Raw genomic sequence first — 13,162 nt, forward strand, 5'->3', positions numbered from 1 at the left:
CTTTCAAAGTTTTAGAAAAATATCGAAAAACTTAGTTAAAAAACTGACTTCAACACGCCGTAACAATGGCTGCTATTATGTCGTACACTGTTCTTGAGAAGTATTCTATTGTTCATCAAAACGTTTTAAAGTCTCAGATGAGGCTGTAAACCACATTATGGACAAATCGGAAGACAATCGAATTTAGACCTTAGTGACTTTGAATCAGTCTCTAGTTCTGACGATTGTGACGATCGATCTTCTCAAACACACTGTCGCTAAAACCATAATAACGACCACTGCGACAATGAAAGAATTCATTGTTGTTGATGTAACCTAGTCATTAGGTATTATTACCGTTTTGTGAGCAGTTTTTACTGGGCGCTTTCTATTATGGTTTCGTAAATATCAGGCACAATGGATGTCATAGTGGTGGTCTAATAGAGATGGCATTCAATTAAAGGGTGGTGCTGCATTGTTCAACCTTTCTCCTATGGTGGCGTTCTATCAGAAGTGGCGCTCAAATAAAGATGGCCTTCAAATTGAGGTTTTACAGTGTCCACGTTTTATAAAAAATATTCAAAAATATTTTATGTCATCTTGTCTTTACATTTCCATCTGTAAGGTTTCTTGGCGCTGCGTGTAAGATCGCTCATGATTGAATTATTCAGTTTACCTACTGGCTGGAGTCTAGCATTCTCAGTACACAAAACCTAGAAGAGAGGGTGGCTGTCGTCTCTCGTATCATCGAGATCATGATGGTGTTCCGCAAGCTGAACAATTTGAACGGAGTTCTCTGCGTTGTCAGCTCACTAGACTCGGCTCCCATTCATCGTCTTGGTTGCACCTTTGAGGTACTGCGCTACATTCTTCTACAGCCCTTTTCGATGCTTGCTCAATTTTCCCACCAGCTTTTTGGGTTTAAATTTCATTTTTTTCACTTGTATTGCAGTTGCTCAAACCCCTGTATAAAAAGTTCTATGACGACAATAAAGAACTGATCAGTAACCACTTCCGGAGGTACTTCGAGATTTTGCGAGCGATTGACCCTCCATGCGTTCCTTTCTTTGGTACGTTGTAATGTTTGTTACAGTTGTTGCGTTAGTCATGGACACGTTTGTCGGCTGTGTGTGTGGCATGTGCGGCAGGTGTCTATTGTTGACTGTATGTGTGGCATGTGCGGTAGGTGTCTACATGACGAATATTCTAAAGCTGGAGGAAGGAAACCCGGACTGCCTTCCCAATACAGATCTGATTAACTTCAGTAAAAGAAGGAAAGTGGCGGATATCACAGCTGAGATACAACAGTACCAGAATCAGCCATACAACCTTCAAACTGTATACAGCATAGCTGAGTTCTTAGAGCAACTCGACCCTTGGGATGGGCGCTCGGACAACGAGCTCGATGATCATCTTTATGAACTCTCACTAACCATCGAGCCACGCAATCAGAAACCTCCTCCTAAGTTCGCTAAGAAGTTTGACAGTTTGGGCCTAAAATCACCGGGTATCAAGCCCGCCAGCAAACAGATATCGGCCTTTAGGAGTCACTTCCCCTTCATGAGCAATTCGGAAAGCACAAGTCGTTTTCCTTTTCCCAGCTCGAGATCCTACACTACGGTTAGTTATTCCCTATTTTGTTCCTATGCCACGACCATCAGCTTCCTTCACGCTTCTAATCATGTTCATTTCCCCAACTTGGGAGTTTTCTCCTCATTAACAATTCATGAACCATGCCAATGTTCGTATTGAGTAGAAATAAATGGCCTGGCTCTCTTTCTGTTTGTAGGACGATGAAGACGGTCGAAGTACACTTTCTGGCAGCACGCCTCCGCACACTCCCAACACTCCTGTAACTCCACCCCCTCGTCCTCACACTCCTTTAACTCCGCCCCCAAATAGGAGCACTCCTCCCAAGACTCCACCCCATCACAATCGATCTTACATGGGTGAGTGCCACTTCGTTTCAAGGCTTTTATTGCATTAACAACAGCAGCTAACATTACAGATTGGGGTTTGAATCTTGGTGTAATTTCGGCCAAATACCACGCTGTTTCAACTGTTTGGAATCGTAACAATGGGCTGAAAGATGCTCGATCTTTGGAACATATCAACCGGAAACCACTGTATATTAAAACAGCTCAAACTAGATTTTGAACCAGATTATCTAAAAATAGTTCGCCTAAAATCCTTATTTACGAAAGCAGAGCATGCGCTAATAAAGAATAGTTATTGATAGCTATAGCTCATAGCTTGATAGCTTATTAAATGTCTAGTTACATCTTCCTTGTTTCTACTCACTGCGCAAGACGTATGCACAAGCTTATTGCCAGAGTCCTGTAACCACTACTCAAAAGACATAAATATGACATACCTTTTAGGTATTAGTGAAATCTGTTTCGAAAGTTATAATGCTCTGGCATGTTGGCTAACCAAAACATGTAGCATTGCGATTGGCAAAATCTATTAGAATTGTAGCCAACAAAAGAGCTTTTGTACTGCTACTTTGCTACATACCAACATGTGTATAACTAGTTTATATAATCCATAGTAGTTTATACTGATCAACATGTATAACTGGCTCAGATCTGTTATAGATGGCAGTCAACTCAGCCTCTTCTCAAACAGCAGTACAGTTAGGGAGAGCCAGATCAGCCTCTACTCTCAGTTCTCCGTTGCCAGCACTGCGACTCTTACGAATTCCGTCTTTGGTGAGAGTTTCTCCATCTCTACCTTGCATCTGTTTTCTTCACCCCTTTTATTCTGCTAGATATAGCTGCCTACCTATCTGACCGCCGGCATCAGGATTAATTTTAGTGCTGAATTCAAGGAATGCTTTAGCAGGATTCAGTAAGGTGTTTTCTGTTAAGAACAGAAAGAGACAGACAGAGAACATAGTAGTTCTCTGTCATATCTCTATCTCATGTTTGTAGGTAACGGTGGCATATCATGGTCACATGCCAGCACCTGCCAGCATATGTATGCATGTAATTGTACAAATGGCAAGTTGTGAGGTTGTTTACATGTTGATGTTCACCGATACAGATTTTTTAGTCATGTTATAAACAGATATGTTAATGCAGGGTTTAATCGCAAATACAGTCAAACACAGATAGCTCGAACACATTGTTAACTCGAATGGATTTGTTCAGTTTGCTCCCACGCAATGATAAATTGCTTTAGATAACTCGAACTTAGCATCATTAATTCAAACAGTTTTTTGCTCAACGGCTATGGAGACGGTTATTATCACTTAATTCCAAGCCATCGTGATAAACATCAACTTTTAGTAGTTCTTAGGCGTCATTATTACCACCATCGGCAAAATATTTTCGTTAGCGACTTTTCTAAAGGTTTCCAAAAGGCCAATTTTTACTAAACATCCACCTTGCGATGGCCCATCGAAAGCAAGGGAAAGCGTGAAAACATTCGGATAAACTTGAAGTAAAATCGGCAAAGTTCATCTTGGTTAAAAACGCTCAGAAAAAAAGGAATGGTTTTTCTTCTCAGCGTTTCAAGCGCAACGAAGTTTTGCTAATTTTAATCTGAAAACATCCTGAAAACAGCACATCATCTAAAACAACAAACAAATCTCAAGTAATAGAAAAATATCTATACTTTTGGATAAAAATTTTAAAACTTCACATGAGAGACCCTCTAACATGCAACAAGCAGTCTATGCATTTGATTTTGATATAGTTTGTATATGTACGTGTATCTACCGGTAAACACATGAACTTGTGGCAGTGCTCTGATAACTTGAACGCTCCGATAACTCAAACACTTTCGTTCGGTCCCGTGAAGTTTGAGTTATCCATTTGACTGTATATAAGAGCATTTTAGTCAGCATTCTTGTTTGTGTTTGTCTGCATGTAAGTTTTATCCTCTGATTCTCTTCACAGAACCTGACACTGAGACTGAACGCGTAGAATTAAAACCTCCACCTCTTCCTCCTCGTCGCCCTAGCTCAGCCCACTCTGTAAGTGACTTGCGTTCATCTGGGGCATTTATTCACCCAGACTCTTGTGACAGGATTGACGGTTGTACCGGCCTTTTACCAGCTAGTGCCCGTAACGTTCATGAACCAGTTTTAGAGACTGAAGGATTGGTAAGGACGGAATGCGTGATGAGGCCTGGTGACAGCCAACGAGAGCATGTGTTGAATATGGTCAGGGAGCAGAACAGAACAGTTGACAGTGTGCTTAGAGAGCCCAATTATAGAGACCACATACAGCAGGACCACTCCCTGTCTTTGCATCGGGACCATAGAATCATAGAGGTACCTGCTCTTAGAGAGCAGGCTCCAGATAACCTTCACTTACGTAGAGATCATAGACTAGGCGAACTTAGACTCGGTGATCACAGAGTTGATGGAGTGCTTCGCAGGGAGCACGTTCAATCAATGAGGGACATACCCCCTGAATTGCCCCCAAAGTTGCCAAGTAGGACGAGTATTCACAACATAGCCTACAGTCCAGGTGCTGAGTCAGAGCCACCTCCGCGCCTCCCCTACAGTCCCGGTGCCGAGGGAGAAATACCTCCCCGTCTCCCTCCGCGGCCCTCCAGAAGCAGAGGCATTGAAAGGTGAATATAGGCAGTGTTAGGATGAATATGAAAGGATTATATATGCATCTGTGAGTGGCTGCAGTTCTGCCAAACTTTTTATTTCATTCCCTACGATTAAAGAAATTGCTTCATTAAGGATCGTAATTGGTGAGCTGATTTTCAAGCTCCAAATAATCCTATAGAGTTTGCTGACCATCAATTTCCTACCAATGACAAGCTTGTGTAGCATATGTAGTTAATCATGGTCAATTGTTGACTTCCCTTTTAGATAACCAATCAGGAAAGGCTTCAACACTCTTTCATTTCATTGTGAACAGCGTTAGGTTTCCCTTTTAAACCCTTCCCAAAATTATTTTCACTATTAAACTTTGGCGCAGAAAAGCTTTTCAACTGCAAGCAGTGATCTCAATTCCCACCTTTAAACTCTGCCAAGCAAGTCTAATACTAAAGTCAATGATCATTGTTTGTAAGATGCCTACAAATCACTATCACATGTTTCCCATTATTACAGACCAAGGTCAAGGTCAACATACACATTTATCAGTCTCTCATCTCATTACCCCTCAGTCATTGATTCTTTAAACATTGTGTGCATTTCATTTGTTATCGACTTGTTGTTATCGACTTGTTGTTATCGACTTGTTGTTATCGACTTGTTGTTATCGACTTGTTGTTATCGACTTGTTGTTATCGACTTGTTGTTATCGACTTGTTGTTATCGACTTGTTGTTATCGACTTGTTGTTATTGACTTGTTTTAGGAGCGGTATACACAGGAAGTAGAAAGTAGGCGCAAATGTTGTACTTCTGTTTGCATGTGATTCAGAACCGTGCTATATGCGTGCTGTGAGCTAGTTGTGGCCTCTCTGATCTGCCATTTGATTCTCTCCTTTCAAATCTGCGAGATCAGTAGTTAATTCTAGCGGCATCATTCTTTTGCGTCTCAAATCGATAGTTGAAATATTTTCATGATTATTTGTCATCAATCAATTGAACAATTTTTTAAATACCTTCTTTAACTTGTTGTGTTAATTGCGGGTTCGTTTTCTCTGACATCTGAAGTTCAAGTCGTGCACATGTGTAAAGAGGTATCATCCTTGTTTAGGTACTGAGTATTCCTGTGTGTCAGGTTTAGGTACTGAGTATTCCTGTGTGTCAGGCTTAGGTACTGAGTATACCTGTGTGTCAGGTTTAGGTATTGAATATTCCTGTGTGTCAGGTTTAGGTACTGAGTGTACCTGTGTGTCAGGTTTAGGTACTGAGTAATCCTGTATGTTAGGTTTAGGTGCTGAGTATTCCTGTATGTCAGGTTTAGGTACTGAGTATACTTGTATGTCAGGTTTAGGTACTGAGTATTCCTGTGTGTCAGGTTTAGGTACTGAGTATTCCTGTGTGTCAGGTTTAGGTACTGAGTACTGAGTATACCTGTGTGTCAGGTTTAGATACTGAGTATTCCTATGTGTCATGTTTAGGTACTGAGTAATCCTGTATGTCAGGTTTAGGTACTGAGTATTCCTTTGTGTCAGGTTTAGGTACTGAGTATTCCTTTGTGTCAGGTTTAGGTACTGAGTATACCTGTGTGTCAGGTTTAGGTACTGAGTATACCTGTGTGTCAGGTTTAGGTACTGAGTATTCCTGTGTGTCAGGTTTAGATACTGAGTATTCCTGTCTGTCAGGTTTAGATACTGAGTATTCCTGTGTGTCAGGTTTAGATACTGAGTATTTCTGTGTGTCAGGTTTAGGTACTGAGTATACCTGTGTGTCAGGTTTACGTACTGAGTATACCTGTGTGTCAGGTTTAGGTACTGAGTATACCTGTGTGTCAGGTTTACGTACTGAGTATACCTGTGTGTCAGGTTTAGATACTGAGTATACCTGTGTGTCAGGTTTACGTACTGAGTATACCTGTGTGTCAGGCTTAGGTACTGAGTATACCTGTGTGTCAGGTTTAGGTACTGAGTATTCCTGTGTGTCAGGTTTACGTACTGAGTATACCTGTGTGTCAGGTTTAGGTACTGAGTATACATGTGTGTCAGGTTTAGGTACTGAGTATTCCTGTCTGTCAGGTTTAGGTACTGAGTATTCCTGTATGTCAGGTTTAGATACTGAGTATTTCTGTGTGTCAGGTTTAGATACTGAGTATTCCTGTGTGTCAGGTTTAGATACTGAGTATTCCTGTGTGTCAGGTTTAGATACTGAGTATTTCTGTGTGTCAGGTTTAGGTGCTGAGTATTCCTGTGTGTCAGGTTTAGGTACTGAGTATTCCTGTGTGTCAGGTTTAGGTACTGAGTATTCCTGTGTGTCAGGTTTAGGTACTGAGTATACCTGTGTGTCAGGTTTAGATACTGAGTATTCCTGTATGTCAGGTTTAGATACTGAGTATTCCTGTATGTCAGGTTTAGATACTGAGTATTCCTGTGTGTCAGGTTTAGATACTGAGTATTTCTGTGTGTCAGGTTTAGGTACTGAGTATACCTGTGTGTCAGGTTTAGATACTGAGTATTCCTGTATGTCAGGTTTAGATACTGGGTATTCCTGTATGTCAGGTTTAGATACTGAGTATTCCTGTGTGTCAGGTTTAGATACTGAGTATTCCTGTGTGTCAGGTTTAGATACTGAGTATTTCTGTGTGTCAGGTTTAGGTGCTGAGTATTCCTGTGTGTCAGGTTTAGGTACTGAGTATTCCTGTGTGTCAGGTTTAGGTACTGAGTATTCCTGTGTGTCAGGTTTAGGTGCTGAGTATTCCTGTGTGTCAGGTTTAGGTACTGAGTATTCCTGTATGTCAGGTTTAGATACTGAGTATACCTGTGTGTCAGGTTTACGTACTGAGTATACCTGTGTGTCAGGCTTAGGTACTGAGTATACCTGTGTGTCAGGTTTAGGTACTGAGTATACCTGTGTGTCAGGTTTAGGTACTGAGTATTCCTGTGTGTCAGGTTTAGATACTGAGTATTCCTGTCTGTCAGGTTTAGATACTGAGTATTCCTGTGTGTCAGGTTTAGATACTGAGTATTTCTGTGTGTCAGGTTTAGGTACTGAGTATACCTGTGTGTCAGGTTTACGTACTGAGTATACCTGTGTGTCAGGTTTAGGTACTGAGTATACCTGTGTGTCAGGTTTACGTACTGAGTATACCTGTGTGTCAGGTTTAGATACTGAGTATACCTGTGTGTCAGGTTTAGGTACTGAGTATTCCTGTATGTCAGGTTTAGATACTGAGTATTCCTGTGTGTCAGGTTTAGGTACTGAGTATTCCTGTGTGTCAGGTTTAGGTACTGAGTATACCTGTGTGTCAGGTTTAGGTACTGAGTATACATGTGTGTCAGGTTTAGGTACTGAGTATTCTTGTCTGTCAGGTTTAGGTACTGAGTATACCTGTGTGTCAGGTTTAGGTACTGAGTATTCCTGTATGTCAGGTTTAGATACTGAGTATTCCTGTATGTCAGGTTTAGATACTGAGTATTCCTGTGTGTCAGGTTTAGATACTGAGTATTTCTGTGTGTCAGGTTTAGATACTGAGTATTTCTGTGTGTCAGGTTTAGATACTGAGTATTTCTGTGTGTCAGGTTTAGGTGCTGAGTATTCCTGTGTGTCAGGTTTAGGTACTGAGTATTCCTGTGTGTCAGGGGTAGCTATCAACTACTCGCATCACCCAGTCTGTAAGCAATTTTGTAATGTTTCCTAAAGCGTTCTTCACAAGGTCTGGCTGCACGGACTGTTGAGATGCATCACTGATGCTTGGTGTAGACGATGCTTATGCTACTCACAGATACCAAAATGTGGCGTGTTAACATTAAATTAACCAATGAGACTTGGCCTCAGTCGTGTGAAGGTCATGACATCTCTGCCAGATTTAATTTGTGTCCGAACAGTTGTACTGTAACATTTTTCATTGATGTTTTATGATGCCAATAGCGTTTTTGTAGCTATTTGTATCGCTGTATTTTGCTCAAAACGAAACGTTCAATGTCAATGATAAAAACAATGAGGTGTAACATACTATTAGTTTAATAAATTGTTAAACATTAAACGAAGGATTTAAACATATTCTAATTTGTTCTATTATCTGTTTGTATATTATATTCTATTTCTATTTTAAAATATTTTGTTAACGATTTAAATTTATAAATGATTCCACCTTATATTAGTGACTTCCATAAACGTGTATTCATTACAAGTGAGAATATATTCGTTCTCATATAAACACCTGCTTGTAAGAAGAACCATTTTCATTTTAATTCGAAAGGCGATGTAGGACGTGCTGGAAGTTAATACAATGGAACTGAGATCGTAATGATCAATTATTTTAGCTAATCGCTGATGCGTCGGTTCTATCACTACTGACACAGACCAACACCAATGTTTCATTACGAAACGACATCTTGACCATGCGTCACTGGCGCATTGTCAAAAAATGTTTTTCATCAGTGTGTGTAAACAGACCTTGACATGAAAGGCGTAGCAGTTGTCTGCTCTTTTTACAGTTCCCCATCCGCTCGACTTGTTGAAATTACTGTCCTCTGTAATAGGCAATCATTTCTCTGGCTGATAATAACGATCATCTGAGGTGGTTGTCAGTTAAATCACAGGCGGTATTCCACGAGGTTAATTGCACAAGATATTAGTGTGGTGTATATAGTCAAATGGCAGGGGAGACAAATCAAGCAACATCTATTTGTAATGCTTCATAAGCTGTTTAATTGAACCAAATGAATACTTTGCAATTTGATCAGAATATCTCATGCTCATAATTTGCACCTTCAAGCTTGCCTTTATTCCTTTGATATCTGTGATATTTGATCATTGCTCTATAGCAATCATTGCTCTACAGCAATCATTGCTCTATAGCAATCATTGCTCTATTATAGCAATCATTGCTCTATAGCAATCATTGCTCTATAGCAATCATTGCTCTATAGCAATCATTGCTCTATAGCAATCATTGCTCTATAGCAATCATTGCTCTATAGCAATCATTGCTCTATAGCAATCATTGCTCTATAGCAATCATTGCTCTATAGCAATCATTGCTCTGTAGCAATCATTGCTCTATAGCAATCATTGCTATAGAGCAATCATTGCTCTATAGCAATCATTGCTCTATAGCAATCATTGCTCTATAGCAATCATTGCTCTATAGCAATCATTGCTCTATAGCAATCATTGCTCTATAGCAATCATTGCTCTATAGCAATCATTGCTCTATAGCAATCATTGCTCTATAGCAATCATTGCTCTATAGCAATCATTGCTCTATAGCAATCATTGCTCTATAGCAATCATTGCTCTATAGCAATCATTGCTCTATAGCAATCATTGCTCTATAGCAATCATTGCTCTATAGCAATCATTGCTCTATAGCAATCATTGCTCTATAGCAATCATTGCTCTATAGCAATCATTGCTCTATAGCAATCATTGCTCTATAGCAATCATTGCTCTATAGCAATCATTGCTCTATAGCAATCATTGCTCTATAGCAATCATTGCTCTATAGCAATCATTGCTCTATAGCAATCATTGCTCTATAGCAATCATTGCTCTATAGCAATCATTGCTCTATAGCAATCATTGCTCTATAGCAATCATTGCTCTATAGCAATCATTTTCAAAGATGAACTTGCACAAAATTTTTAGTAGATTTTATCAAAATATATCGGTACTTTTCTATCATTTGGATTGTTTTTGATGTGCTTGGGCTACCTGGATGTTTCACAATGAAAATCGACAGACGCGTGCAAAAGAAAGAAAACCACGTGCGAAATGACGTCACTAGTTATTGTTGCTATAGTTTATATCGGCTACAGACGGTCTCCAACTTACGAACGAGTTACGTTCCGAACGATTGTTCGTAAGGTGAATTTGTTCGTAAGGTGATTCAGTGCTATATTTTGTATTATAATTTATGTTAAAGGCCAATATAAGTATATTGAAGGTTTATATAAGTATGTTTAAGGCTTGTATAAGTAACCTGTAAATTGGTTTGTACTGAAAAAAAATTTAATAAAATGGAGAGAATACTGTGGTGGACGCCGGGCCATGACACTGCATTTCTTATTTATTGTATGTGTTGTCCTTTTTTATTATATCGCTGTTTCACTCGTTATGCTATTGTTATATTTGTCATGATCACAGAAACCATGGTTAAGTCGGGATTATAAGTTTTAGAGTTCTACACTAGCAGAAGGAGAAACTTCTCAGTTTTTTTGCAAAAAAAATTTGATTCCAGCTTAATTACAGCAGATTTTATGGTCAATCAACTGAATGCACGTTTACCATTAGTGCGAAAACATAGTTCCGAGAAAACTGGTGTTAAAGTCTGAGAAACGAAAGCCGATGCGCATTTTTGTTTACGTTTCAAAACGTCATAGCAACCAATATTAAGAAGTTGTGATATTTATCTAGATTTCTGTGTTTATATCCAAAAAATTATGCTGTATTTAAAAATGTAAACAGATTTTAGCTGGTTGTCATAGAATTAGCTGTATATCTATAAAAATGTATTACTTAATTTTGCAGATATTAAAAACGGCTTGGCAGTAACACGATATTGTGCACAACCGTAGTATGATCAACAAAATCTTTAAAAAAATAATAACAGTAACATATTGCTCACCATCGGTCACTATATACTTCGATCTTGTAAATTCGAATAATTATTCTTATATTTAAATCTTAAAAAATCAAATAATTATTCTTGTAATTAAATATTGTAATATTCTTATAAGAATTGTTAGGAATATATCATCGTCATTCCCTTTACTTTCACTGCTTTTAACATCAGTTAGAATACCAAAGTACTAATTATAAGTGTCCAACTGTCAGAATCATCTTTCAAATCGGCAAAAAAGAAACGATTACGTTTTTCAGACGCCATTTTTCAGTACTTCCTGTTTAGCATAGCAACGGTTTTAAGGGTTTTTTCCGAGGTTTAAAGACATTTATTATCTAAACTGACTTCAGATTCAGAAAGATCACTCTTTGATTGGTCCAGAAACACGTGTTACAAAAATCGTTACCAATATTATAAGTTCAATTAGTGCAACTTTAAAATCGGATAACTCAACTCTGTGATTTGCGACTTAACCATGGTTTCTGTGACCGCGACCCATATCGGATATCCCGTCATAACACTATCACTTATCGTCACTTATATTGTTGTCATACCAACGTGCTAGCGGTCTTATTTATTCAACTTGTTAGCAGGTGTTGCCGTTAGCCGGAACGGTTGATATTATTGTACATAAAGGAGCGCGCTCATTTAGTTGAGCAGAGCAGAGAGCCATACGCTCCTTGGCTAGCGAAATTTCCTTCGCTAATAAAAAGCTGAATGAAACTACACGCACTCTCTTTTCTTTATTAGTCTAGATCGTGCCAAGTAAAGGCCGGCAAATTCCTTTACAATACGTACAGTAAAAATAAAAAAGTTCTTTGCACACTGGAGATACGTTCACGCACTTATGCACTGCAACGAACTGGGCAGAGGAAGGTGGATGCTGGGTGGTGCTTCTGAGTACTGCCTCTTTCTGCCGCTATAACGTCGGTATTAGCGGCGGACATACGCGCAGACCTGTTTGTATGTACCGTTGTTCAAAACTCGAATGTTCGTAAGTAGGGGACCGTCTGTATAGCGTTCAAGTATCAGCCTTGCGCGTCTTTATTCTGTCGGTCTCTATGGTATAGAGACTAACATATGCCATAGTCGTCTATTTACTTAATAGACTTAATAATTGATTTGACTGTTTAACAGTGATCATGTCTTATCGATTTTAATCATGAAACATCCTGGCAGTCGGACCAACTCAAGCAACAAAAACTAGCAAAAAAAGGAAAAATACTTTCTGATAAAATCTATTAAAATTTCGCATGAGTTTATTTTAAGATAAAACTTTCGACTTATGCCTGTTTTTATTTCATACAGGAGTGGCAGTATGCCCGATCATACAGAAAACAGATATACTAGCCGTAGGAACTCTGGTGACCATGTGAATATGCACGGGGTAACCCCTGGTACCCCCCAGCTTCCACCCAGGACTCATAGGCCACCCAATCACGGCCGTCAGCGCAGTCAATGACACTGTAGGGCTCGTTCTACAAGCCTTTTTCTTTGTACACAATTTTAGTTCCGTCTGTTCTCACTATTTTTATATAAATTTTCAAGTTGAATACTTCCGTGGTGCAATTGCAACCTTCAAGTACCTGCGGCTTCTTGTCGGCTCTTGTTTTGCAGTGCATAGCTCACTCCTGTTTTTAAGGTATCGCAATTGTCAGACCACTGATGTAAATATTTTATTTTTGGTGCAAATATTTATAATTGCAGAATCTAGTAGCAATGCAAAGCTCGGTTTATTATATGTTTATTATAATAAAAATACTTGAAACTCACTCTTGTTCCTTTAACGAAACGAATGAATCACAGGCTCTGTATACCACAGGCTAGCTTATAGAACCCTAGTTAACAGCAATATAATAAGAATGTACCATCATAGTACATATTGCTGCCTTTAGCCAATAAGTCTATGAAATCTCTCTTAACCCCTAGTGCATCAGCGAGTTGAAAGGTATAGAAGTATCCAATCAGGTGCTGGTATCGGGCAGCTGGTCTGGTTTACTCAGAG

The 13,162-nt window shown here is 39.2% G+C and overlaps 1 protein-coding gene across 1 annotated transcript in view; it reads left to right on the top strand.

Moving 5' to 3' along the window:
- The window catches only part of LOC137397039 (son of sevenless homolog 1-like), a 47,985-nt gene extending 35,056 nt beyond the window's left edge, over positions 1-12,929 (top strand). Inside the window, exons 18-24 of the mRNA XM_068083321.1 lie at positions 651-833; positions 932-1,049; positions 1,166-1,599; positions 1,769-1,928; positions 2,577-2,690; positions 3,882-4,563; positions 12,466-12,929. Coding sequence (XP_067939422.1) covers positions 651-833; positions 932-1,049; positions 1,166-1,599; positions 1,769-1,928; positions 2,577-2,690; positions 3,882-4,563; positions 12,466-12,619 — 1,845 coding nt within the window. The 3' untranslated portion in view covers positions 12,620-12,929. The remainder of the gene's footprint in view (positions 1-650; positions 834-931; positions 1,050-1,165; positions 1,600-1,768; positions 1,929-2,576; positions 2,691-3,881; positions 4,564-12,465) is intronic.
- The last annotated feature ends 233 nt before the right edge of the window (positions 12,930-13,162 follow it).

This window comes from Watersipora subatra, chromosome 5 (assembly GCF_963576615.1).
Source record: "Watersipora subatra chromosome 5, tzWatSuba1.1, whole genome shotgun sequence".
Taxonomy (NCBI): Eukaryota; Metazoa; Bryozoa; class Gymnolaemata; order Cheilostomatida; family Watersiporidae; genus Watersipora; species Watersipora subatra.